Below are 24,492 nucleotides of genomic sequence, written 5' to 3'. Positions count from 1 at the left end.
TACATTTTGGAGGAAGCTTCGAGGGCCAAACAAGCTTAGTGTAATAATAAGCGGAATGTTATTATCATCATCACCAAATAGTTCAGAGAGCAGACCACCAACCTTGGGAAGGTCACAACAAAGTTTGTGGGACATTTTTAAAAGCTATTGGGCATAAATGAGCAGATTTTACCTCTTCATAGCAAGGGGCTACTAAGTTGCAAATTGTCTAGTATGCAGGGGCAATACTAGTTCAAGCGGTCATAACCGAGGAGATACGAGCTGCTATCTTTAGCATTGGGAGGGACAAAACCTCAAGTTCGAATGGATACAATACTAAGTTCTACACCTTCGCTTGGGACATAGTTGTTGTTTCCGGTAAATTCCGGAGTATGCAAACTGATCGTCGAGGCTAGTGTTCGACACTATCTCCGTAAACGATATTGCTCCGCTACGGTGCTTAACGGATTGTTGCAATTCGTTCCCAAGATACAACGACGACAATCGTCTCGGAATCGTAGCACTCCGACTTCCGAGACCAGCGAACCTTCTCGTAGGCTTCTTGGACTCTTGAATGCACAAGATGAGTGAGTGAATACTTGAGGAAGAGAAGATTAAGTTGAGTGATTTGATTCCAATCTGGAGGGTTCTATTTATACAGAAGGAAGAGGCTTTAGGGAGGGGTGTGACCTTTGGGTGGATTAATCTGGGCAATGTTACCCCTTCACATAGCCCCTTTAATCTCATCCATCAGATCTAAGAGTTGTGACCCTCAGATCTATCAGCCATCGGATCTGGATCCATTGATCCGATGCTTCAGATCATGTCTCATCCCAAGCCGTCAGATCGTGACTCATTGTGATCCAACGCTCTAGATCGCATCACAAGCGATCCACCATACTTCTTTGATCAACGTTGATCAACGGCTGCCATCCGTTTGCCCAACCAACTGTCCAGTCATCTCCCTTTGCCCACGAGGATGCCACATAGGCACTGCCATGTCAGGTACTAGCCTGACACGTCACCCGAGTGCCATGTAGGCACTGCAATGTCACATGGAGCATAAATTTAAGCTCCTCAATGCTCCTCGCAGCACCTGCTCGCCCCTGAGCAGAGAGTACCTGGTACTTTTCTGAGTTAACTCCAATAACTCAACATCATTAATAAGTAAGGAATGTACATCGGAAATTTTCGATGTGGGACTATTCTCTCTTGCATTTCCTTAATGAATAACCAACGTTATTTTGGGCCGACTTTGAACATTAATTTCTCATTCACCCTTAATCGGTTTTGAGCAAATTAATAGTCTAAATCTATCTACGCGAAACGTAGATTTCAATTTTGAAGTCAATTACGACTTTCAACAATTGATGACTTCCGATTTTTCCTCCTCAAAATCGTATTGGTCCATTTAGGCCCCAATATCCAACAATAGTGAGTGCCGAAGTCATAAATGCAGTACATAAATTTTCTCTACATGGGTAACTACTCAAACAATGGAACCACACACTGATAACATTGGTTCCAAAATCCAATCATACATCCGGTATTAATGATTATTGGCCCATATCTTGTTGTAAGATTTTCTACAAAATGATCTCTAAAATACTAGAGGGGCGCTTAGAGGGAGTCATGGATTGTTTATTGGATCCGACACAAGCAACTTTTGTCCAAGACTGTTCCATAGGTGAGAACATTCATCTAGCTCAAAGGTTAATTCGGAAATATGCACTTAAGCGGAATTCTCCTCGATGCATGATCAAGGTGGATTTGAGAAAGACTTCTGATATTATAGATTGGGGTTTTCTTATGGCGACTTTTGTTGATCATGATTTTCCCCTATAATTTCGTGATTGGATCTACGAATGCATTACTATGATTTCATACTATATTAGCCTTAATGATGGCTTATATGACTCTTTAGTGGGCGGCTTGGCTTGTGGCAACGCGATCCACTTTCTCCTTTGTTATTTAGATTTTGTCTAGAGATACTCGTAGCAATTGAAGGTAGCATCAAAGCAAGAAGATTCTCACTTCCATCCTATGTATGAAGCAACCCATGCCACCCATTTAGCATATTCCGATGATCTTTTGATACTTATAAGGGTGGATGCATCCACCATCTCTATGATCACCAATTGTTTGAAGGAATTTGGGGACAAAGCAGGGTTTCAAGCTAACCCGTTGAAATCCAATATGTACATGGTGGGTGTTGATGAAAGAACAAAGGTGAGTTTCTACAAAATACGGATTTTAAAGAGGGTATCTTCTTCTTTAGGTACCTGATGTTTCTTTAGTTGCGGTAAACTTTGGATTGCAAATTATGGATTCCTTCTTGATGTAGTGACTAAGAAAATTATCTCTTGGTCGAAGCACACTTTATTTTATGCGGGACGCTTGGAGCTAGTTCGATCAGTGCTACAATGGCTTGAATGCTATTGGTTATCTATTATTCCCATTCTAAGTAGGGTGATTGACAAGCTCTATAGAATTTATTGATCATTTGTTTGGTCTACTAAGCATCCACTGATCTCATGAGTGACTATTTGTTGATACAGTCTGACCTGGATGTTGTTTTGCTGTTGACACTGATTTAAGTTTGTATCAGATATTTAACTCAGATTAATTACTAATCTAGGTTGACCTGATTGAGAAAGTCCTAACTGGGATGTTAGGCAGTTGGAAAGTCCTGGTGAGTGAAGCCAGGCAGATTGGAAATCCTGGTGAGTGAAGCCAGGTGAAAACCCTAGTGAGTGAAGCTAGGTGCAAGTCCTGGTGAGTGAAGCCAGGCAAGGGAAAATCCAGATGGATCAAAGGTGATCGGACATCTGGTGTTGAAAAGTCCAAGAAGGAAGCTTGGCATGCGAAGTCAGAGAGGGCTCGGTAGCTCGTTCTCTAGGACCAGATGAAGTCGGAGAGAGCTAGGGAGCTCGTTTCTCCGGACTAGGTCAGAGAGGGCTCGACCCGGATCGAAGTCAGAGGTCGGATCGGTCGCAGACCGATCCGGAAACTGACACCGGATCGGTCGCGGACCGATCCAGGAAATTTATACCGATCGGCCCGCCGACCGATCAGAATTGATCGCAGCTACCGAACGCCATCGACGGCCCGCACCGATCGTAAATCGATCGCAGCTCATCGGATGATACCGATCGGCCGAGACCGATCGAAGTCGTAAACATTTGGGAAGAACGCTATCCGATCGGTCCGGGACCGATCAGATAGTTCTGATCGGTCCGCAGACCGATCGAGCCGCGCATAAAGTCAACTTCTGATCGGTCCGGGACCGATCAGATAGTTCTCGATCGTCCGCACCGATCGAGATGATCCAGCATGGATCGGTCGCACCGATCCACGTGATTGTTTGTTTTGCATGTACTTTTTGTGATTGCCGTATTTGTCTTCACCATCTGTTTTTAACCATCTGCTGTGAGTCTTTCTAGCTTGCAGGTTGCAGGTCACATTCGCATGTTTGGATTCAAATTAAGCTTCATTAATAGAAGGAGACAAGTACCCTTTTCACTATAATTTGCTGCAACAGATACGTTTGGGGCATCAACGTTCACTGGCGAAATCCGATTACGATTGGGCTGCTCAGTTTGACTTCTACCCATTGGTTGGTATCCAGAGACGCCAGTGATTTCCATTGGCATGTGTTCAGAGAATCAGAAGAGGAGGAGAGGTGATTGGCTACGCCTTGCTGGCAGCAGCGATTCTGCAGACGGCGGTGATACGAGCAGAGAGACATAAGTAGGAAGAAGAGGAGTTCAGAAAAAAAAATTCTGAATGCTCTGTCTTTTGTGATCAAGCCTTCGAGAAAGCAAGTTGGTGAAGCTGTGAGCTTTTTGCTGAGAAGGTTGATTGTGCGCTCTCTGCTCTGTTCTCTTCTCCGCGTGGCTGTAAGCTCATCTTAATATTTTTCTCAGCCACTGTAAGTCTTGTGCTTAAATCTATAATCATCTGAGACTTTGTTGAGAGGTTGCTCCACCGAGAAGGAGACATCTTTAGCCGGATCTTGTCCGGGGTGTGATCTACCGAAAGATCAAGGAGTCGTCCTCCTTACGGACACGCCGAGGAGTAGGGGCAAGTTATCCCCGAACCTCGTATATCCTTGTGTCTGCTGTGTTTGTTTTCTTTCGTTTTAGTTTTTCTATTTCCGCTGTGCTGTGCTAACAAAGTTCTTGAAGAAATTTCTGTTTAGTGTTTTTCAAAGAGGCTATTCACCCCCCTCTAGCCATCTAAGATCCCAACACTATTGACTTATCTAATGGCGAAGGAGGCTACGATATTGAGGACTTACATGCATGGAACAATGATTTATTATGTCGGACATTATGGAACATCCAAACTAAGAAGGATTCGTTGTGAGTTTGTTGGGTGCATTACTATTATCTTAGGGGTGCGTTTGGTTGAGGGTTTTTTTTGATAACCTTAGTTAATTATCCATTCAAGGTTATCAATAAAAACTCTGTTTGGTTTAGGTAATCGATAATTCCCAATTAATGTTCCATGCCCAATACGTCAGCAAAAAAGGCATCAACCCGGAATCGGAAACCCTCGAAAATTTGAGATTTTTCTTGATTTTGGGGTTAACAATTTTTTTACCAAAAATACCGTCTGATAAAAACTTAAAAAATAGAAAAAACATAAAAATAAAAACATTAAAAAAATTAGAAAAACGTAAACAAATAAAAAAACTAAAAAAATAAAAAAAAATGTAAAAAATAGAAAAAACGTAAAAAAATAAAAAATAAAAAAATGTAAAAAAAAAAAAGAAAAACATAAAAATAGAAAATAGAAAAAACTTTAAAAAATAAAAATTTAAAAAAACATAAAAAATAAAAAATTTAAAAACATAAAAAATAATAAAAACAAAAAAAACAAAAAATAAAAAATGTAAAAAAAAAGAAAAGTAAAAAAACACAAAGTAAAAAAAATATAAAAATAAGAAAAACGTAGAGTTTAAATAATAATAATAATATATTATTATTATTATTATTATTATTATTATTATTATTATTATTATTATGTATAGTTGGTTTTGTAACTAAAGGTAATACAGTAAAATATTAAACTAAATTATTCATTAAAACCTTCTAAACAACAAGTTTTTGTTGCATTACTTATGTTGAACCAAACAATATTTAGTTATGTTTTATTTCTCATAACTTTGGTTATGTGATTATCTGATAATTATATAACCAAGGTTATATATGATAATTTGAACCAAACTTACCCTAGGGGTACATGGTACAGATTTTTTGACAATTGCAATGCAAAGCGTCGACCTTCCTTTTGATCAAGAAGCTGATCTACATTCATGAAAAAATTGTGCAGTGAGAAGGAGGTGTTGAGCAATTTGTTGCCGAAGATATTGAAAAAATTACAGAATTAAAATTATATAAAATTAATTCTAACTTATTTGTTGAGATAATCTGAGTGGATAATCTTAGGCTGCTAGCGGGGTTGGTTCTGCAAAGCTTCCGGTGGTCCGAGTTGCAGAGTTGATGCGGTACGTAGTAGAATTAGGAGTTGATCGTAGAATCGGGAAGAAAATTTGCTAACTAAGATACTGAGGCCTGTGTTCAACACAGTTTCCTTGAAACAGATTCGTCTCACCTCCGGCTGTGCTTAGAGGTTCTCTCCGGTCGTCTGTTTCCTAGGATACAACGGTAAAATCACACACAATTAAGCACTGATTGTTAGTGGCGAACTAAGAATCCACCTGATCAACCATGTTCGGAAAATGGTTGGGTAATCATATTTTCTTTCGTTGCCCAATCACGAGACAACTTTGGAACAATGTTCGAAAATGGTTGGGTATCCGATCAACCGTCTACACGGTGGGAAGTTTGTTTAGAGTTTTCCGGAGGCAATCCAAGGCAAAGATCGACTGACAAATGCTCGTTATTTAGCTGCAACTTGTGTGATCTTTCTTGTATGGCAAGCTCGGAACCGATTTCGTTTCGATAGTGAGGTGTCTTGCATTGAGAGGATGTTTCTCAAAGTCTAGACTCATGTCTACCATTTTGTAGACATGTAGTGCTGGTAACTTTTTTAGTTGGGATATGACTAGCTCAAATCCCGCCGATCGAACATGGTTCAGTCAACACTCATTTGGGTGACTACTCCCGACCGACAAGACCCGATCTTCTCGAGCGGTTATTCCAAGTCACTCGTTCAGGTGGCCACTCCCCGACTGAGAAACCTAGTCTTCTAGAGCGATCAGTCCCTAGGTCCCGATCGACAAGGTAAGGGCAGGTCTTTCCGAATAGTTATTCCGAGTCACTTGTTCAAGTGGCCACTCCCGACCTGCAAAGCCCGGTCAGTCAACTCACGGGTGACTACTTCTGACCGATAATGCTCGATCGTCCAGAGTGGTTATTCCTCAGGTCCCCGATCGACAATGCCTAGCTTGTCGCCATTGCTTTACGTTAATTAATTAATAATAATCTCATTAAGTAGATAACCCATCTGTATAAAGAAAGGGAAGTATACTAGTACTAGCTCTTAATATGTTAAAGATAAATAATCAATGATATTAATGGTGATCTTTAACACACCAATTAATGATGATGTTTAATGATAATTAGAAAATGTAAAACCGTAAAAGGAATAAATTGTCATTCTTACAGAAAAAATAAGTAGTAATATGAATAGTATAAAAAGGGAGCAAGAGGTGATTTAAAAAAAACGCTTTATTATTTATAGGTGATTTATTTTCTAATATTTTCATCTCATTAATAATCTTACTATTTTATTAAAAATTCCCCTCCTTTACTGAAGCCTAAAATGAATTTAGGTTAATATTTTTTTTTCTATTCATACTAAAAATAATTTCAAGATTTATTAATAATTCCACAAGCGAAACAATTAGTGATCTAGAGTTTGAGACTCAGCTGCATCATATTATTATAAAGTTTTTTCATCATTAATTTTCTTTGATTGTTTTATATAAAAAAAATAATTCTTTTTAGTCCCACATCTTATAATTGACAATACTATGATCAAAGAAGCTTCTATAAATATTTTAGGTCGACAATGTTAAAAAATATACTTTTCTTAGCTTTTTTTTACTAAGATAAGTATAATATTAAATTAAATTAATTTTTTTCGTAGGGAATCGTAAGGGTGACACTCGAAAATCTAAACAATTCGGATTTTCAAAAACTCAAATAATTTAATGACTTTACTAATTACTAATGACTCTATTTTAATGTTAAAATATTTTAATTAATATAATTTCATTATAAAGGATTAATATAAAAAAAATGTTAATGATCAAGAAGTCCAATTTGTTTTAGTTGAGATAGAAAAACTAAGATGAGGCAAGATTCTTTTGAAGGTCTGTAAACTTATTGGTTGGATGAATTAGACATGTCTATTTAATAGGTAAGGTATAGAAAATCCCACCAGGGGTCTAGGACTGGCCAGCATAACAGAGGATCCCTGCCCTGTGCCGTACGCCCTCTTCCCCGAACGCTGTCCGCGTCCCTCCGCAGACAGAACCCCGGCACGCCGAGCAGCGGCCTATGGAAATGGGAAATAGGATCATAGGCATAATTTGATCATTTCCTTACCAAAAAGTGCTTCCATCGATCCCATTTGCCGTTCAAAAATTCTTCGTAACTCCCTTTCCGAAACATTCGCCGGCTGAGCAACGTCGGCGTTACTCGACTCCGAACATGAATCATTTCCTCCTCCTTGCGCTCTTCCGCCGTTTCTTCTCCAATCTATGCGCGGAGGAGAGGGAGAGAGTAGGCGATTCTGCTCTGGTGGTCGATCGTGGTTGCGAGGATGGTTCGATCCGTGTGTGTCATCCTGTTCCTCACCTTCATCACCGTCGGCATGATGCTGGGTTCGTTTCCTTTTCCCTTTTCCCTTTTCCTACTGTTATCATTTTTTGAAATCGTGGTCAGTGTGGTCAGAATCGCTATGTATGCTATCTTTCCGGTCCTATTTATAAAGAATGCCTAGGTAGAGAGAAGAAAGGTTCCCATTTGTACGACAATGTGAACCTATGTTAGGTACAAAATTATTGGAACTTATTGTGAATCATGAATTTTATAAATGAGAATTAAGTTAAAAAGGGAGTATGACAATGTAATTGATGCTAAGTTTTTCTTATCTCTATTATGCCTTCGTAAAATGGACATATTGTCGGCATGGCCAATCTTTAAACACTGATTTTGATGTGCTGTGCGGCTAAGAGATTTAGTGAAGGAATTTGTAAGTTGATCAACATAATGCATATGAAACAGAACAAAGTTACTTGTTTTGAATTTGAGACCGAATAAACTGAAAATCAATCCTAATGCACTGATGTGAAAAACTATAGTTTAACATGGATAAAGTTTTGCCAATATTATTTACAACCAATTGTTGGTGGAGCAATCAGACAGAAGCTAAGTTCTCATAGCAAGTTCTGAACCCCACGAGCTTAGCAATTGTATGACATGGTTGATAGTTTCTTTGAGGTAGCAAATAACTTTCTTAGCACTCGACCAAAGTTGCGAAAGATACTGTAGAGCACCAATGACCTGTCAATATTAAGAAAAATCTATAGAAGAAGAGCCAGTTACCGGTTGACATGGATGAGATTTGGACAGTAGGTGTTTAGGTTTAGGTATGACGTGTGACCAGCAAACTTTGGTTCAATTTCCAAAGTTATCACAAATTTTGACACTGATTTTTACCTCCATTGAAGTTTAGTGTAGGTGGATTACAATTAGGTAGCACCCTTATGTAATTGCTAGCATATTGTTTACTAAAACTCAGTTGACCGCCACCTTGGTAGTTCTTGATTTTATTGTTATTATTGGGGCCTCTTTGTATCAGTTGTTGTTATTTGATCACTAGTTCTATTGGGCAGTAATGGTATGTGGATCATTGGATACCTGGATTACAAAAAACAAAAAAAAAAAATGGTTTACAACGTATACCAAAAGCTTGAGTTGTTAGTAAATAGACCAATTTATATATCTATATTGTTAATAAAGGTTATATTGGGTTGAGGAAGCATGTTTCTCTTATCAAAGAATTATGAGATGGGTGATATTTGTGAAATGTCCAATTTTTGTGGACTTATGAAAAGATTTAACAGAAAATATGAGCTTTCATTCATCTATAGTGCCCAACTTGTATAACAACTTCATAGTTTTCCCTGTGTGGATCTAGAGATAGTTTTAGAATAAGATACAATGATCGTTATTAGACACCATCATGATCTAATAGAGTCACTCATTCTAGATATTTTCACACTTTGACCTTAAAGATAATGTATAGAAAATCTAGGATATATACCTCCTTTAAATTACCACCCTTCAACAAAACAAATATTTTATGAGGATGAGTTCCCTTGTATCCATAGTTCTTCATGCTTGTTACTTATACATAGCCACACAATTGAAGGATATATTTTTCTTGTTACAAACTAAACACATTCATATGTTAGGGAGGATATACTTTTCCTATCACAAAGTAAAGATATATTCATACGTTTGATATGCTAGTACCCTTGGATTGTAAGCAATACATATAGTTAGTAGATAATCAAATTATAAATTCATGCACTTGGTTTGTTTGACTTCTAATACAAACCATAATATATTATGTAGCCAATTTATTGCTCTACATTCTACTTTGATCATCCCATATGACTTGTTTCTTGTTTATTCTTGACATTAAATTTATCTCCTTGTGAAACTAGGAACCTAAATGTAAATATCATTCATATCAGGGTCCTACTTTTAATTTTTAAATTGATTAATGAAATATAGAGGTAGAGAGGACTACTTAATTTGATGAATTAGTGATAAGCTTTCATGAACGAGCTTGATAGTCCTTTTAAAAAAGAAAATAACCAAACACATTCGGACACTTGTGTGTTCAGTTCGTTTCATTCATGTTTATGAATAAAATTCATGAACAATTTATAAATGAACTTATTTATTAATTTGTCCAAAGTTCTATCATGATCTTATTTCTTTATATTTATATATATAAAAACATAAGGCATGTTTTAATTGTTTTAACGAATGTTTGAATTTCGTCGTGCTAGGTGACGTAGATTGAATTTATCATTTTGTTCCTTGGATGAAACACAAAACAAGGTGATTCAAATGAAATGTCATACTCCATTTGCGTCGAAATAGTGTTGCCCATGTCGAGAAGGATTAGGTAGTACAAATTAGTCTTAGTCAATACAAAGGATGACTAGCCGAATCAATTATAGTTTATCCCATGAGTCTTCAAATGATTTAGTTGGTCATGCAGAGGGAAAGGAGAGGAAGACGACGCATTATAAATTGAGATGAAATTAGGAATGAAAGCATACCAAGTTACCAACAACAAAAAAGAATCAAGGAGTTGGATGGAGGAGGGAGGTACTCGACAAAAATCCAAAGGAGGAATCAAGTGTTATTAGTCACGGAGTTGTGAGGTAAATTTATAAGAGGGGTTTTTTGCCTCGTCATTAGAGTCAAAATTTGCAACCGTGAGTCAAAATCACCACAAAGGCTTCAGCAAAGAAGTACATGTTTCTATTGTTTTATCTCTTCCTCATCGATTAATTGACTAATGTTAGGGTACATTTCATTTTAACCTTATATCTTAGAATGAATTTCACTTTACCCTTTGATTTTAGTACAAATTTCATTAACCTGGATTTTAGGCTAAATTTTATTTTTATCTCTGGATTTTAGTTTAGGGTTAGTTGAACCTCAAATTTTACAGTAAATTTAGTTTCAATCCTGGATTTTGAGTAAATTCCATTTTAACCATGGATTAAATTAGGGTTTTATCAATTGTTAATTAATTGATTAATCAATTTTAATCAAACAATAAAATTAAGTTATTTTAATCAATTAATATATTTAATTTATTGTAATCAGTTAATTCTTGATAAGTTTATCAATTAACCAATTTCAAGAATTAGTTTTTACTTTTTAGTACTTTAATTAATTAATACTGTAACAAATAATTATATATAGATTCTGTAATTAATTAATACTATAATTATCCATATATGAGTTATGATTATGTTAAATGGATATTTATTTCTTTCTCCTTTTCCTCAATGATTTTGATTGGGGAGACACTCTTCATGTAAGCACTCAAAGGAGTTCCACTCTGTTCTTGGGGTTCCTAAAACAATTACTTTGTCTCAAGCAACAAATGATCTTATTGTTCTGTAAAGTTAAGACAATAGAATAGCTGTTTTCGATCTTCTTAATTTGCATGATTCAATCTTTAAGTGATTTCATACTTGTAATGCCTGCAGGTGCTTTCCTCCAGTTGTTACAATTCTTGAATTTGGAAAAGTCATCTGGTATAATTTCTTCTTGAATGGGCTTGCAGTTAATCTACTCTTGATGCTTTAATTGAAGTTCTCAGGGAGCATCCTTTGTTGTATTAAAAAATTCTTAGTTTAAATACTCCCTAATCTCTCAGGTAGAATTATTTTGTGTGACTATAGTAAGATAACCATGTAATTTCTTAACACGTCCATGAAGTTTATGCTAGTTTTTAAAGCTAACACAAACCAAGTTTCTCTTCTACTGCAACTATATATTTTGTTATACAGCTTTCCAGTATCCAAGTTTTGTTCTAGAGTGAAAACTTAGGGTGTTTCACACGCTTCCTAATTATGTTAGATTTCAATTACTAGATAAGATGACATATTTAGCTAAGGAAGAGTGATGTGATATGCGTGGTAGTAGTTGTCTAACTTGTCTTTACCATGTACATTAACTTCAAACTATTTCCGTATTTATATCTTAGTCAATCTTGTTTTTTTTCTCAGTGATGATTTTTCCACTGTTGTGTGCTTTTCAAAATTTTTTTTTTAGATGAAAGTGTTGGTCACTGTTATAATGTTGCTTAACGAATTTCTACATTTCAGAGGGTGTATGATTAAGGTTTCATGTTATTTTCATTCAAATGTTTTTTCAAAGTCACATAATTATTGATATATATAGTCTAGGTAATATCTAAGAATTTGTGTCCACCTTCACATACATAAATTAGAGGAATGCAAAATCCTAGTAAGTGAAAGAATTTTGCAAAATGATCTTCGTTTTTCAATGAGTTGAAGCTTTTATTGATTTAGTATCATATACTATTAGCAAAGTTCCAATCTTTCTTAACAAACTCTTTGTCCTAGGCCCTTCTCCCTGGGTGTCCAATAAACAATCTGCTTTCCTTCATCTTGGTCTGGTATGCTTTCGTTTCCTTTCAAAAATGATGAAATACTTATTCACCTTTCCTTGTTGTTTACTTTTATAAAATAGTTTTTGTTAACATCATCTAGCCAACCCCAAATTTTTGGGAAAAAATAATTGGGACAAATATGATGATGATGGTGTGTTTTTCCTGACTTGCGAGTACTTTTAATGACTTTAGTTTCTTGCAAAAATGACCTTCACCTTGTGTAGAGCAGATGATAAAAAGCCGAAGAACATAGTTGGTTCTTATTTAGATCTTTAATGGACTAGATTGATTTCAAGTTTTAGCATCCAATTTTTGTTTCTTTCCTATAATGCACACTGTCATGGGGGTCATCCAGGTCTGTGAAGCTAACTGGACAATGACTTGGTTTTCCATAATTGAATATTAGAAGTGAAAATTCTGTTAAGGCCTACAAAATTAACATGGATATTTGTCCATCTGCTTGCTTTCACTTGAAGAATGAATTAGCTGAAAGTTGCGAGGGATTGAGTGAGAGACTGGAGATAGCTATATTTAATTTATCTAAAAACGACCAAATTATTTGAGTATTGTTGATGATATAATGATAATCATAATTAAAACTCAATGAAGGATAAGATTCATATAGCAGGCTCAAATAGCTAGGGCATACAAGTTCTAGTCATTGCCCCAAAAGTCATTACAAGATTTAAATTATCCTTCTGTAAACTAGTTTTTCTTAATGGGTCATCTCAAACATGCAGTCCTTAGATGGAGTTAGTCATCTTTTGATTGAAGGTATTGCAACCATTAGTCCTACTAAAATTGATTGACTAACCATTATCCCAAAAATCTCAAGCTATTAAGAAATTGATCAATTTATATCTTTATATTGTTAAGCCCCCCTCTTGATGTGTGGTGGGGCATTTGACTTGATTAACTTTGAGCTCCCAATACATGAGTTGATTAGATATTCATTTTGACATAGGTGGGAAGCAAACCCCCAATACTTGATTAACTAACCACTTAGTCCAAAATTCAAAGTATAAGAAAGAGACCAATGTGTACATTGTATTGTTAATAAGTCTCACGCATATAAGTGTGGTAGTTTATTTTGTCTATACATAACGAGGGTATTCCCATCCCAACTGACTAGTCATCTTTGGATGGAATGGGCTTCACCCTAATTCAACATTGTATTAGCATTAGATCACTACTTCTGAGACTCCATATTCATTAGTCCTAGAAAGCTAAGTATGGTGGTTGATTATGTCTATATATTAAGAGGGGGTCCCCTGATAGAGCACATAAAAGAGAATAGAAAAAAAGAAAAGAATTTGCTTTCTTTTTTGATTCAGGATTGTAGATTAACATGCTTATTTATACAAAATACATGGACAATATATGGAAGATATAACGATTAATATAGTAATAGCGAATATGGTACATAATCCCAATAATAATAATAATAATGATTGTGATAATGCTGGGCATGTTAAGTCTTTATAATTGGAATCAATTTGTGATTATGGACTATTCTTTTGTCGTCATCCTAAATCACTAGTAATTTTGGAATGGAGTAGGGCCTTCACTCCAATTCAACATGCAGAGCCAACACTACCATGCCTCTCTCATTTGATACAAGTGGAGTATATGCAGACTATCTAAAGTTGTGTAGTTCATCTACCCTCCAACATTGAATGAGACCACATTGAACTGTATAGTGTGGAATGTTGAAAAATAGCCACTAGTTAGAACTATCTATTTAAGATAATATGAAAAAAATCAACAATAGAAGGAAATGACACGGATATGATATATTAAACAATTTTCTTCATTTGGATCTTGTAGTTTATTTTTCATGCTCAACTACCTAAGCTAAGAGGTGTTAGGTGATGAATAAAAGAATTTAACAATAGATCTTAGTGTTTGCTTGGTTAAGAAACCCTAACTTCCTCATGGAGTTGCAACATGCTTCTACACTTACAAGGAATGATTGGCTATGACAAACAATTTTCTAAGTTACTGGCAATCTGTGGGTGTTGGACAATCTATATTTTTTGAAAGCTTGTGGTAATTTTAACATGTCTAAGCAATTGGCTAACTTGTTCTCCAATTTTTAACAACTGAAATTGTCTTTTTGACAGCTCCATCATCTTGAGTTTTATACATTTTTCCAATCTTAAAGGTTATTTAGGTCTGAGCATTTAGCCACTTGGTGCAGCTAGCCCAAAATGCTTTCTTATTATCAGATGTGTGCCAATTGTCTCAATTAGAGCTAAATTTGGGCCATAGTTCCTCTTATGGTCTTGTTTGTAATACCCATTAAATTACATTGATATTCTTATTTGTTTATTTAGGTAAAACCTGAAATTCTCAGCTGGTCACCACGGATTATTCTTTTTCGTAATTTCTTAACCATGGAGGTATCACATTTCCCTTCCAAGGATGTTTTTTTTCTCAATAATGTTTTATTTCATCTTTTGTGTATATTTAAATTTTAGATTTTCTTTTCTTTGAGGGGACGGAAATGGGATAGGGCATAGCATGTATGGTGTGCATTGCTGGTGTCAGGATTTTTTTTTTCTTTTGATCCTTGTCCTTGCCAAAGTTACCAAGTTCCTGTAATCATAATCAACTTGGTTCACTAATTTTAGAAGTTGGTATTTATCCACTGTGTTTGTCCACCCCTTGTGCTATATTCTTGAAAATAAAATAACAGTATTAGATCTGGGAGGGAAACATATCTTCTATATTTCCACCTCTTCACTTCTTTATGCATTCCTGCATTTTGCTTATAAATTTTAACAAATATTATATGCATCCAATATTTTTTATGTAAATTCTTTATTATAAGGTTTTTGTGTACACCTTGAATGGTTGATCTCTCATTGCTTCCCAACATAAATAGGACTTTGCCATTATTTTTTTTATGTAAGGTAGAAAGGCAAAAAATCAAAAGGGCACCCCTAATTATTCTTATCGTCAAAAGAGTGTCTTTCTTTCATAAATTATCAAGACAATGCCTCACCCATAAATTGATGCCCAAAATACTCCTGTGTGCTTCATCTTGGAGCGGCTTTGGCAAAGCTGCTCCAAGATGGTGTAGCTTTGGTCAAAGTTGCTCCAAGGTGGGTAGGTAAGATATTGTGTTTATAGATAAGAAAGAGATTTGTGTTATTGAGGTTATTTCTTTAGTCAAGAATGGAGATGAAATTTTAGACATTATATAGGTTGATTTTTTTTTTTAAAGATTTTTTTTGTTTTTGTTTCCTTTTCCTTCTTTTTCCTTGTTTTCTCTTCTAATTAGTGTATCAAAAAAAAAAATAGAAAGAAAAAAAAAACAAACAAAAAAACAGTGGTACAATTTTGACCAAAGTTGCACTAGTTTTGATCAAGACTGCTTTAAGGTAATGCAACTTTAACCAAAGTTGCTCCAAGGTGGAGGACACAAGGCTAGTTAGTTCGGGAATTAAATTATGGGCAAGTACTCTTTTGATAACTTTTGAAAGAGGGGCATCCTTTTGAATTTTGATGATATGGTCAATTAGGGATGCTCTTATGATTTTCTGTCAATACAGAAATGGATATTGCAAGTCTGATTGAATTGACTTGAAGGTTGTCATACATTTCTCAGAGCTGTGTTGTTACTCTTACAGGAATGTGATTATCTTAAAACAATTGCTGAGCCTCATCTCCAAGCTTCTCAAGTGCATGATACTAAAACAGGGAAGGTAAGTTTTCATTCTCATAAAATATACATGAAACAGGACCTTCTTAGCCTTTTTTTTATTTACTTTATGCTGTTTTATTCTAACACTATCTGCTATTGTATTTACTATTTGATTCTTTTGCATCATTCATCATACTGTTTTAATACTTGAGGATAGGTTATCTGCAGAGGTGGTTTAACTTCTAGATCTGACTTGAAACTCAAACAAATGGTTGGTTTTATATGGTCCAATTATACAAATATATACACATGTACATATATAAATATGTGTGTTATTACTTCTTGAATGAGAAACAACTTGATAATATCAGCACCATATTCTCCGGAAAGTGCAAGTGCTGATAGGTCAATGACTATAAATGTGTGGAAGTGCTGATAGGTCAATGACTATAAACACGCTTGTTGGTTTTGTCAATTTTATTTTAACAACATTTTACCCACGACATTTTTTTCAGTTGAAGTCACTAATTTTATATGTATATGGGTGTCTAACAATAAGTAGCATGACTTTTCTGTTTGTTTTCTTCCAAATACTGATGTAATCTTATTTTAATTTTTTTTAATTCATACTGGCTAGGATGGAAGGATCTATGTTTTACCATCCTTGGATTCTTCATTTGCCCCCTTTATTCATTTGCCTCCTTCATACAATGCTCTTAGCCAAATTCTAACACTTTATTGATTGTGTATTTGTGTGCAAATTTTTTTTAAAAACATCCATGTTTGCCACACATCAATACATGTATTGGATTTTTATAACCAAGTCTTGGTAACAGAGATTTTTTAATATTATTTTGTGTAAGAGTTACATATGCAATTTTTCCCATTTCTCCTGTTCTTTATCAGGATTATTTTTTTAGTAGGTTGACTTGAACATTGTTTATTGATTTATTTTGTATACAATGTCTGAGGCCTTTTTTCTTAGGTATATTTTCTAATAAACAAATTTATGAAAATAAGAAGCCATAAAATAAGACTTCCTATGTCAATGTGTCGTTTATTTCTGTTTAGGTTGTGTTGTTGAAAACCTATCAAATGTTTATGTCAATGTGTCATTTCTGTTTAGGTTGTGCTGTTGAAAACCTATCAAATGTTTATTTTTTAAAAGAGAAAACTATCAACCATTTATTCTGCTCCTGTGAATTTGTCTTGAGAAATTGTTCCATGTTTCTCACCTCATTCTTGTTTCTTTAGGCAGTTACAAGTGATATTCGAACAAGTTATGGTACCTTTCTAACACTTGGACAAACAAAAGTCTCAATGATTCAGGTTGGTATTACTTGCAATTTTGAGTCGTCTTTTAGTTTTAGGACTATCAGTTCTTAGAAATACAATTCCTCTTCCTATTGAATATGTGCTGGTAATTCGAACTCATGGACGCTTGATTATTTCACTAATAGTGTGATGGGTATTCATATTGACCGGAATATGATCTGAAAGCTCATTCTAACTTGATTGAATTTTGTTATAGGGAATTATTCATCACACAACCCTCTAGATAGACTCACTTACCTATAGATGCTATTAAAGAATATAGAATATTCAAATACACCCAACTTTCCTATTACAGATGAAGGTTTGAGTAGTAGATTGGTCTTTGATTAGAATGATATAGTTTTGATGTTGTGTCAGTATAGGTTTGATACTTATTTACTTCCCGGTATAAATGCATACGAATAAAAAAGTTATTTGCTTTAATAGTTAGTTAGTGCATATATATATTAGTTGCATTTACTTACATGTTATACTAGTTATTAATGAATTATATGGTATTTATTAATTATATATTATAGAGCTACTTAATTATACAATATTAATTATAAATACTATTAATTAATTGTATACAATCAATTACATATAGTTATATATAATGAAAGCATATAACAACAACAACAACAACAACAACAACCAAGCCTTTTCCCACTAGGTGGGGTCGGCTGTATGAATCCTTTTACGCCATTGAGCTCTATCTCCTATTATATCATCATCTATATTTAAATAAATTTTATCTTGTTTTATTGTTGCTAACTAAGTCTTTTTTGGTCTTCCTCTTCCTCGTTTGATATGCATGTTTATCATAGTTTCACATCGCCTAACTGGAGCATTTATTGGTCGTCTAAGTACATGTCCGTACCATCTTAAACGTGTCTCTCGGAGTTTTTCCTCAATAGATGCAACTCCGACTTTCTCTCTAATGCTCTCATTTCTTATTTTGCCCATCTTCGTATGCCCACACATCCACCTTAACATCCTCATCTCTGCAACTCTCATCTTCTGCTCGTGTGCTCGAGTCTTAGCCCAACATTCAGCTCCATATAACATAGCAGGTCTAACTGCGATTTTATAGAACTTACCTTTAAGTTTAAGAGGTACTTTACGGTCACATAAAACACTCGACGCTCCCCTCCATTTCACCCATCCTGCTTGTATTCTATGTATGACGTCTCTCTCAATCCCTATATCATTTTGTAAAAATGATCCTAAATATTTAAATCTTTCGGTTCCGTGCAACTCGTCCTCTCCTATCTTAACAATTGTTTCATTACTTCTAATATTGCTAAACTTAAATTCCATATATTCTGTCTTTAATCTACTAACCTTAAAATCTTTCCCTTCTAGTGTTTCCCTCCAAGATTCTAGCTTAGCATTTACTCCTTCACGTGTCTCATCTACCAAAATAATATCATCTGCAAACAACATGCACCACGGTACTGTGTCTTGAATGTGCGCAGTGAGTTCGTCCATAATTAGTGTAAAAAGATAGGGACTTAGAGCTGATCCTCGATGTAACCCTATCTTTATTGGAAATGTTTCAGTTACTCCGCCTGAAGTCTTTACTCTGGTCATTACATCCTCATACATATCCTTAATTAGTTCAATATATGTTACGCTAACACCTCTCTTTTCTAAAATTCGCCATATAATTTCTCTTGGGACTCTATCATACGCTTTTTCTAAGTCAATGAATACCATGTGTAGATCTTGTTTTTGCTCCCGATATTTTTCAATTAATTGTCTAAGAAGATGTATAGCTTCTATTGTCGACCTTCCAGGCATGAACCCAAATTGATTTTCTGTCACTGTTGTCTCCTTCCTTAATCTTTTTTCTATTACTTTTTCCCAAAGTTTCATAGTATGACTCATTAGTTTAATACCCCTATAGTTTGCACAATTTTGTACGTCTCCCTTATTCTTATATAAGGGAACTAGAGTACTTATCCTCCATTGATCAGACATTTTTTTCGTTTTCAATATCATGTTAAATAATTTTGTAAGTCATTCAATACCTTGTTTCCCTAAGCACTTTCATACCTCTATTGGAATATCATCTGGTCCAACGGCTTTTCCATTATACATCTCATTTAAAGTTTGTTTTACTTCTGAAGTTTGAATTCTACTATAAAAATTAAAATTTCGATGCTCATTTGACCTAATTAAATTACCCAAGTTAAGTTGGTCTCCTAAATCTTCATTAAAAAGTTGATGAAAATACCTCTTCCACCGCTCTTTTATTTCTCCATCGCTTACTAATACCCTATTACATTCATCTTTAATACATTTTATTTAGCTAATATCTCTTGTTTTTCTTTCTCTCACTTTAGCTATTCTATAAATGTCTCTTTCCCCTTCTTTTGTATCCAATTTTTGATATAATCGTTCAAAAGTTTCATTTTTTGCTTCACTCAACTATAATGAAAGCATATAGTTATATTATATATGTGTAAAATATAATTATTAAAATATAAGATGAAAACTGATGAAGAATTTCATGTTGATAGGAATGATTGTAAAGAGTGAGAGAATATGCTTTATTAGTGTCATTGTGTAGAACCTTGATTATGGCGCCAAACTTGTTTTTCAATGCTGAAAGAAGAAAAGATAGACAAAGTTAGCGACACTCTTTTGTTAAAAACCACCATGTTATTCGAGAAAATTCATCTATGGAAGTTACAAACCATCTAAAGCTAAAAGTAGAATTGACACGACTTATGTTTACACAACCGAATGAAGTGAAGCAAAGGGTGTAGGGGCATGATTATAAACATTTCTATAATGCAGGATGTGTTTGCATGGTCAGAAATGACAATTCAATAATGTTGGCACTTGCAATTGCATGACCCAAGACAGAAGCAATCTCAAATTACTCTTATAACTAATTAATTAATTATTGTAGTGGAAGCTTATGCAAGTGTTATAGTCTTTTGATGTCACTTTACCCCGTGGAGGTGCTCCTCACTAATTTGTGTTTACTTCTTCGACAATATGCTGATTGACATACATAAAAAATTCATAGATGTACAAATTTTCTTGGGCAAAAATTAAAAGGGCTTCTTTTGATTTATTATCAAAAGTGTGTCTCACCCCATGTAAAATAACACAATTGTCCTTCACTGTAAAGTTGTAAAGTTTATTCCCTTTATTATCTCTCTTGTTTTTTTTCATGCCTAAATCGACGTGTTATGCAACTACGAACTTATTATAGTAGCTACAATATCGTACCTGCTACAACTGAGCTGTCACGTTGTTGTAGCAACTACGGTTTCATAGCTGCTACATGGAAAAAAAAATTAAGACTGAAATTGTTCAGAACTTCTGAAAAAAATTTAAACTATGTTTTTTTTTACTTTGAAACCTAATTGTTATAGGTTCCACCCCATAACAAGTTGTAGATATCTGGACGAACTTCGATTTGATATATTATGTGTCCTGTAGTTCAACCTGAGTAAAAAATTTGTGTTAAATCTTAAACTTTAACAGGTTATAACTTTTTATTTAAGTTGAACTACGGGACACACAATATATCAAATCGAAATTCGTTTAAAGATCTTCAATTTGACATGCACGTCCTATGGTTTAACATGAATCAAAGTTTGGATCTCTTAAAGTTTGCCGAGCATATATATTGTACCAGCTACGAAATCGTAACTGCAACAATTGTGTGGCAACGCAGTTGTAGCAGTTATGAAATCGTAGTTGCTACAACTACAAGTTTAACTTTAAGAGATCATAACTTTTGATTAGGTTGAACCACAAGACGCACAATATATCAAATTGAAGTTCATTTAGAGATCTCCGATTTGATATGTTGTGCGTTTCGTGGTTCAATCTAAGTAAAAAATTATGTTCTCTTATAGTTTATCATTATACACGTTATATCAATTATGAAACCGTAGCTACTACAATTACAAGTTATAACTTTGAGAGGTCATAGCTTTTGATTTGGGTTGAATCATGGGACGCATAATATGTCAAATCGAATATCTCGGAATGAACTTCGATTTGATATATTGTGCGTCCTGTAGTTCAACTTGAGTCAAAAGTTATGACCTTTCAAAGTTTAGGATTTAACATTTACGTTGCAGCAATTATGATTTCGTAGCTCTTACAAAGCCATGGCTGCTACAAGATAAATGTTAAACCTTAAACTTTGAAAGGTCATAACTCTTTGACTCGGGTTGAATCACGAGATGCAAAATATATCAAATTGAAGATCGTTCAAATATGTACAACTTGTTATGGGATGGAACTTGTAACGGTCAGGTTTCAGGCTAAAAAAACATCGTTTAAATTTTCCAAACAATTTTAGTCTTCAATTTTTTCCCCATGTTATAGCAGTTTTGGAACTGTAGCTGCTACAACGCGTCGATTAGGCGGGGAAAAAATATGAGAGAGATAATAATGAGAATAAACTACTATTTTATAGTGGAGGACAGTTGTGTCATTTATATGGGGTGGGGCACACTTTTGATAATAAATCAACATATGATGCCCCTTTGATGATTCGTTAAAAAAGGGGTGCCTTTTTAATTTTTGCCCAATTTTCTTTGCCTCTTTATGTAGTTCAACTTTGATTCGAGATCTGACTTATCCTTGACTTACCTTTGATTTTTTGGGTACTGTAAGGCTGTTGAAAAGCGGATTGCTATATTCACTCAGGTCCCACAAGAAAATGCAGAGCCGCTTTATGTAATTAGGTAACACTAATTCAAAATATTCTTGTAGAATGGATTGGATATTCATGGATAAATAATAATCAGGAATGCTCTGTTGCACAGGTACCAACCCACCGAGTATTACTTGATACATCATGATTATCTGCCCGAAGATGTAAGTAATATTTTTTTGTCAAAAAAGAAAATAATAATAATCTACATCTCAATTCCTTAATTTCTCCAAGGATTACTGTTGCATTCCAAATCCTCAATGCAGGCACTAGGGAAGGGAGGCCAACGTGTAGCAACGATGCTTATGTATTTAAGTAATGTGGTAGAAGGGGGCGAAACATACTTTCCATTGGTTAGTTGTGATGAATTATCTCTCATCATGTTTCTGTTAGGAGAATGTTTTTCTGTAAAAAATAAATTCTCTTACACACTGGAAACCAAACTAATGTTAACCAAAATTTGCCACTTCTAGGAAACCAATTTAGATCCATCTTCCATTAGTTGCTAAAATTATTATTATTATTATTATTTTGTCACCCTCAAGTGTAAAACAATTTAGACCTTGAACTAGGCTACTTCCAAGACTGTCGACCCATCTAATCCACCATTTAGTTCTGGATCTCAAACTACTACTGTTTTCATGAAACTTAAACAGTGTGACCTTTGAAAAGACTTTGCTGGGAGCTTCACTTATGATCTAATCTCCTCCTAGCTCATGCATCAATCTGCTGATGATTCCTTTTCTTTTTCATAAATTTTCCTCTTCAGGCAGGATCTGGCAACTGCAGCTGTGGAGGTGTGACTGTGCAGGGACTGTGTGTCAAACCAAACAAGGGAGATGCACTTCTTTTCTGGAACATGGTCCACCTTCTCACTCGTCTTTCATGAAATGATCTACTTGTCAATGCAATCTATCCTTTTATCTCGTTGCTACAAATGCATGAACTCTGCAGAAGAGACATGGGTGCCTTACTTTTCTTTTTTTTCTAATTGTAGGGCCTCAACGGGAAAGTAGACCCAAAGAGCCTTCATTCAGGCTGCCCCGTTCTTAAAGGGGAGAAGTGGACAGCCACGAGCTGGATGAGTCAGGTACGTTCTTCGTCAGACCATAATGAACATAAAACGTTCCTTGTTGAGTTGTAGGAACTGAAAATGTTCATGTGGGCATACATACATCAACAAAATTGATGCTGATTATTGAACTTGTATAATGTTACATGACAGGAAGTGCGAGGGGCTTTTGGAATACCATGAAGCCATGGACTTCTGATGCATTCAAACGATCCTCTACGGCAAATTAGTAGTGCTCAACGTCGAGCAACTCTTTGCTTAAACTCAATATCTGATGAAAGATCCACCATGAGTCAACAATATAATAGCAACTTTAGTCATTGCCTGGCCTTCTTCCACTCAAATAACAGGACATCACCCAATAGCTAGCTAGGTAACTCCTCTACGCGGAAAAAGAAAGAATACGAAGTATATGTAATTTGTTTTTTTTTTATATTATTATATATTCAATAGATTATTAAATCATTTGATTGATGATTTAAAGATGTCATATTTTCCAAAGCATATATAATTGTGTTGTCAAGACGTCTTGTTTGACTTTTTCTCGTCTTTGGTGAGAAAAAGAAGAGAGAAAAAAAAATACCATAGGGTCCTCTTCTTTGTTGATCAACACTTTGAGCTGTTTAGGACAAATGAGTTTTGGATTGAAAAATTGCTCTACGGAGAGAGTAAGTCAACTCCTCTTCGTCAGTTCTAGTCTACAAGGAGAGCTCCTCAAAACTGTTTTGAGAGCTTTCCTCTCCATCAACAAGAAACGACACACAGGAAGGAACTTCAGGTTCCTGGAGGTACAGAGTTAACTAGGGAGGTAAACGAGTCGAATCGAGCCGAACAGTATTAGGCTCGAGCTTGGCTCGTTTAAGTTATATTCGGGCTCGAGCTCGGCTCGAGCTCGAATCTCACTTTTATTACAAGGCTCGAGCTCGGTTCGATTTGGAATTATCAAGCTCGTGAATAGTTCGATCTCGGCTTGTTATTAGCTTGATTATCATAGTTAACGAGCCTAATTTGTTAATCGAGCTTGGGCTCGTTTTCGGGCTCATTTAGAGTTCGTTTTTTTTTGGCTCGTTTTAAAGTTTGTTTTAAGGTTCGTTTTAGAACTCGTTTTTTGATTTGTTTTAGAGTTTATTTTTTTGCTCGATTTAAGGTTCGTTTTTTTGGCTCGTGAGCCTACAAATGAACATGTTCGCGAGCTCACGAGCCAAATATTCTTAAGCTCGAGCTCGGCTCGTTAAAATTGTCAAGCTCAAAATCGAGCTCGAGTTCGGCTCGATAAGATAAACGAACGAACTCGAACAAACTTTTTATCGAACCGAGCTCCGAATAATTCGCGAACCGTTTGGTTCATTTACCTCCCTAGAGCTAACTGAAGAGAGATCTGCAGTTACTTACCCTCCCTCCACAAGAAGCTCTCAGAGGTGGCAACTTGAAGAGATCATCACCAGCTGTTGCCTCGCCATGGAATTGGCACCCTCGGACCAGCCCAGGCCAGCCTGCGCAGCCGACTCGAAATACTGAGTGAGGGGGAGATTGCTGCAGTAGTCCCAGTTGCCGAAGGCTGGAATGCTCTGCCTCTTC

General features: G+C 35.4%; 1 protein-coding gene across 1 annotated transcript; it reads left to right on the top strand.

Moving 5' to 3' along the window:
• The first annotated feature begins 7,403 nt into the window (after positions 1–7,403).
• Positions 7,404–23,524, top strand: LOC122036551 (prolyl 4-hydroxylase 1-like). Its single transcript, XM_042595902.1, has 12 exons — positions 7,404–7,837; positions 11,261–11,308; positions 12,143–12,195; positions 14,526–14,591; positions 15,825–15,899; positions 17,093–17,167; positions 21,803–21,873; positions 21,955–22,006; positions 22,109–22,195; positions 22,612–22,704; positions 22,840–22,932; positions 23,068–23,524. Exons 1-12 carry the CDS (start codon positions 7,777–7,779, stop codon positions 23,095–23,097), a joined length of 804 nt encoding a protein of 267 aa, XP_042451836.1. The 5' UTR covers positions 7,404–7,776; the 3' UTR covers positions 23,098–23,524.
• The last annotated feature ends 968 nt before the right edge of the window (positions 23,525–24,492 follow it).

Source organism: Zingiber officinale, unplaced genomic scaffold (assembly GCF_018446385.1).
Source record: "Zingiber officinale cultivar Zhangliang unplaced genomic scaffold, Zo_v1.1 ctg174, whole genome shotgun sequence".
NCBI lineage: Eukaryota > Viridiplantae > Streptophyta > Magnoliopsida > Zingiberales > Zingiberaceae > Zingiber > Zingiber officinale.
Note: the sequence above shows the minus strand (reverse complement) of the source record. Positions and strands in the feature narration are given on the sequence as shown.

Coding starts and splice junctions, on each gene's coding strand:
- LOC122036551 (XM_042595902.1), top strand. CDS start 7,777: ATGGTTCGATCCGTGTGTGTCATCCTGTTCCTCACCTTCATCACCGTC. Junction 14,592..15,824: donor GTAATTTCTTAACCATGGAG/GTATCACATTTC, acceptor TTACTCTTACAG/GAATGTGATTATCTTAAAAC. Junction 22,196..22,611: donor GCGAAACATACTTTCCATTG/GTTAGTTGTGAT, acceptor TTTCCTCTTCAG/GCAGGATCTGGCAACTGCAG.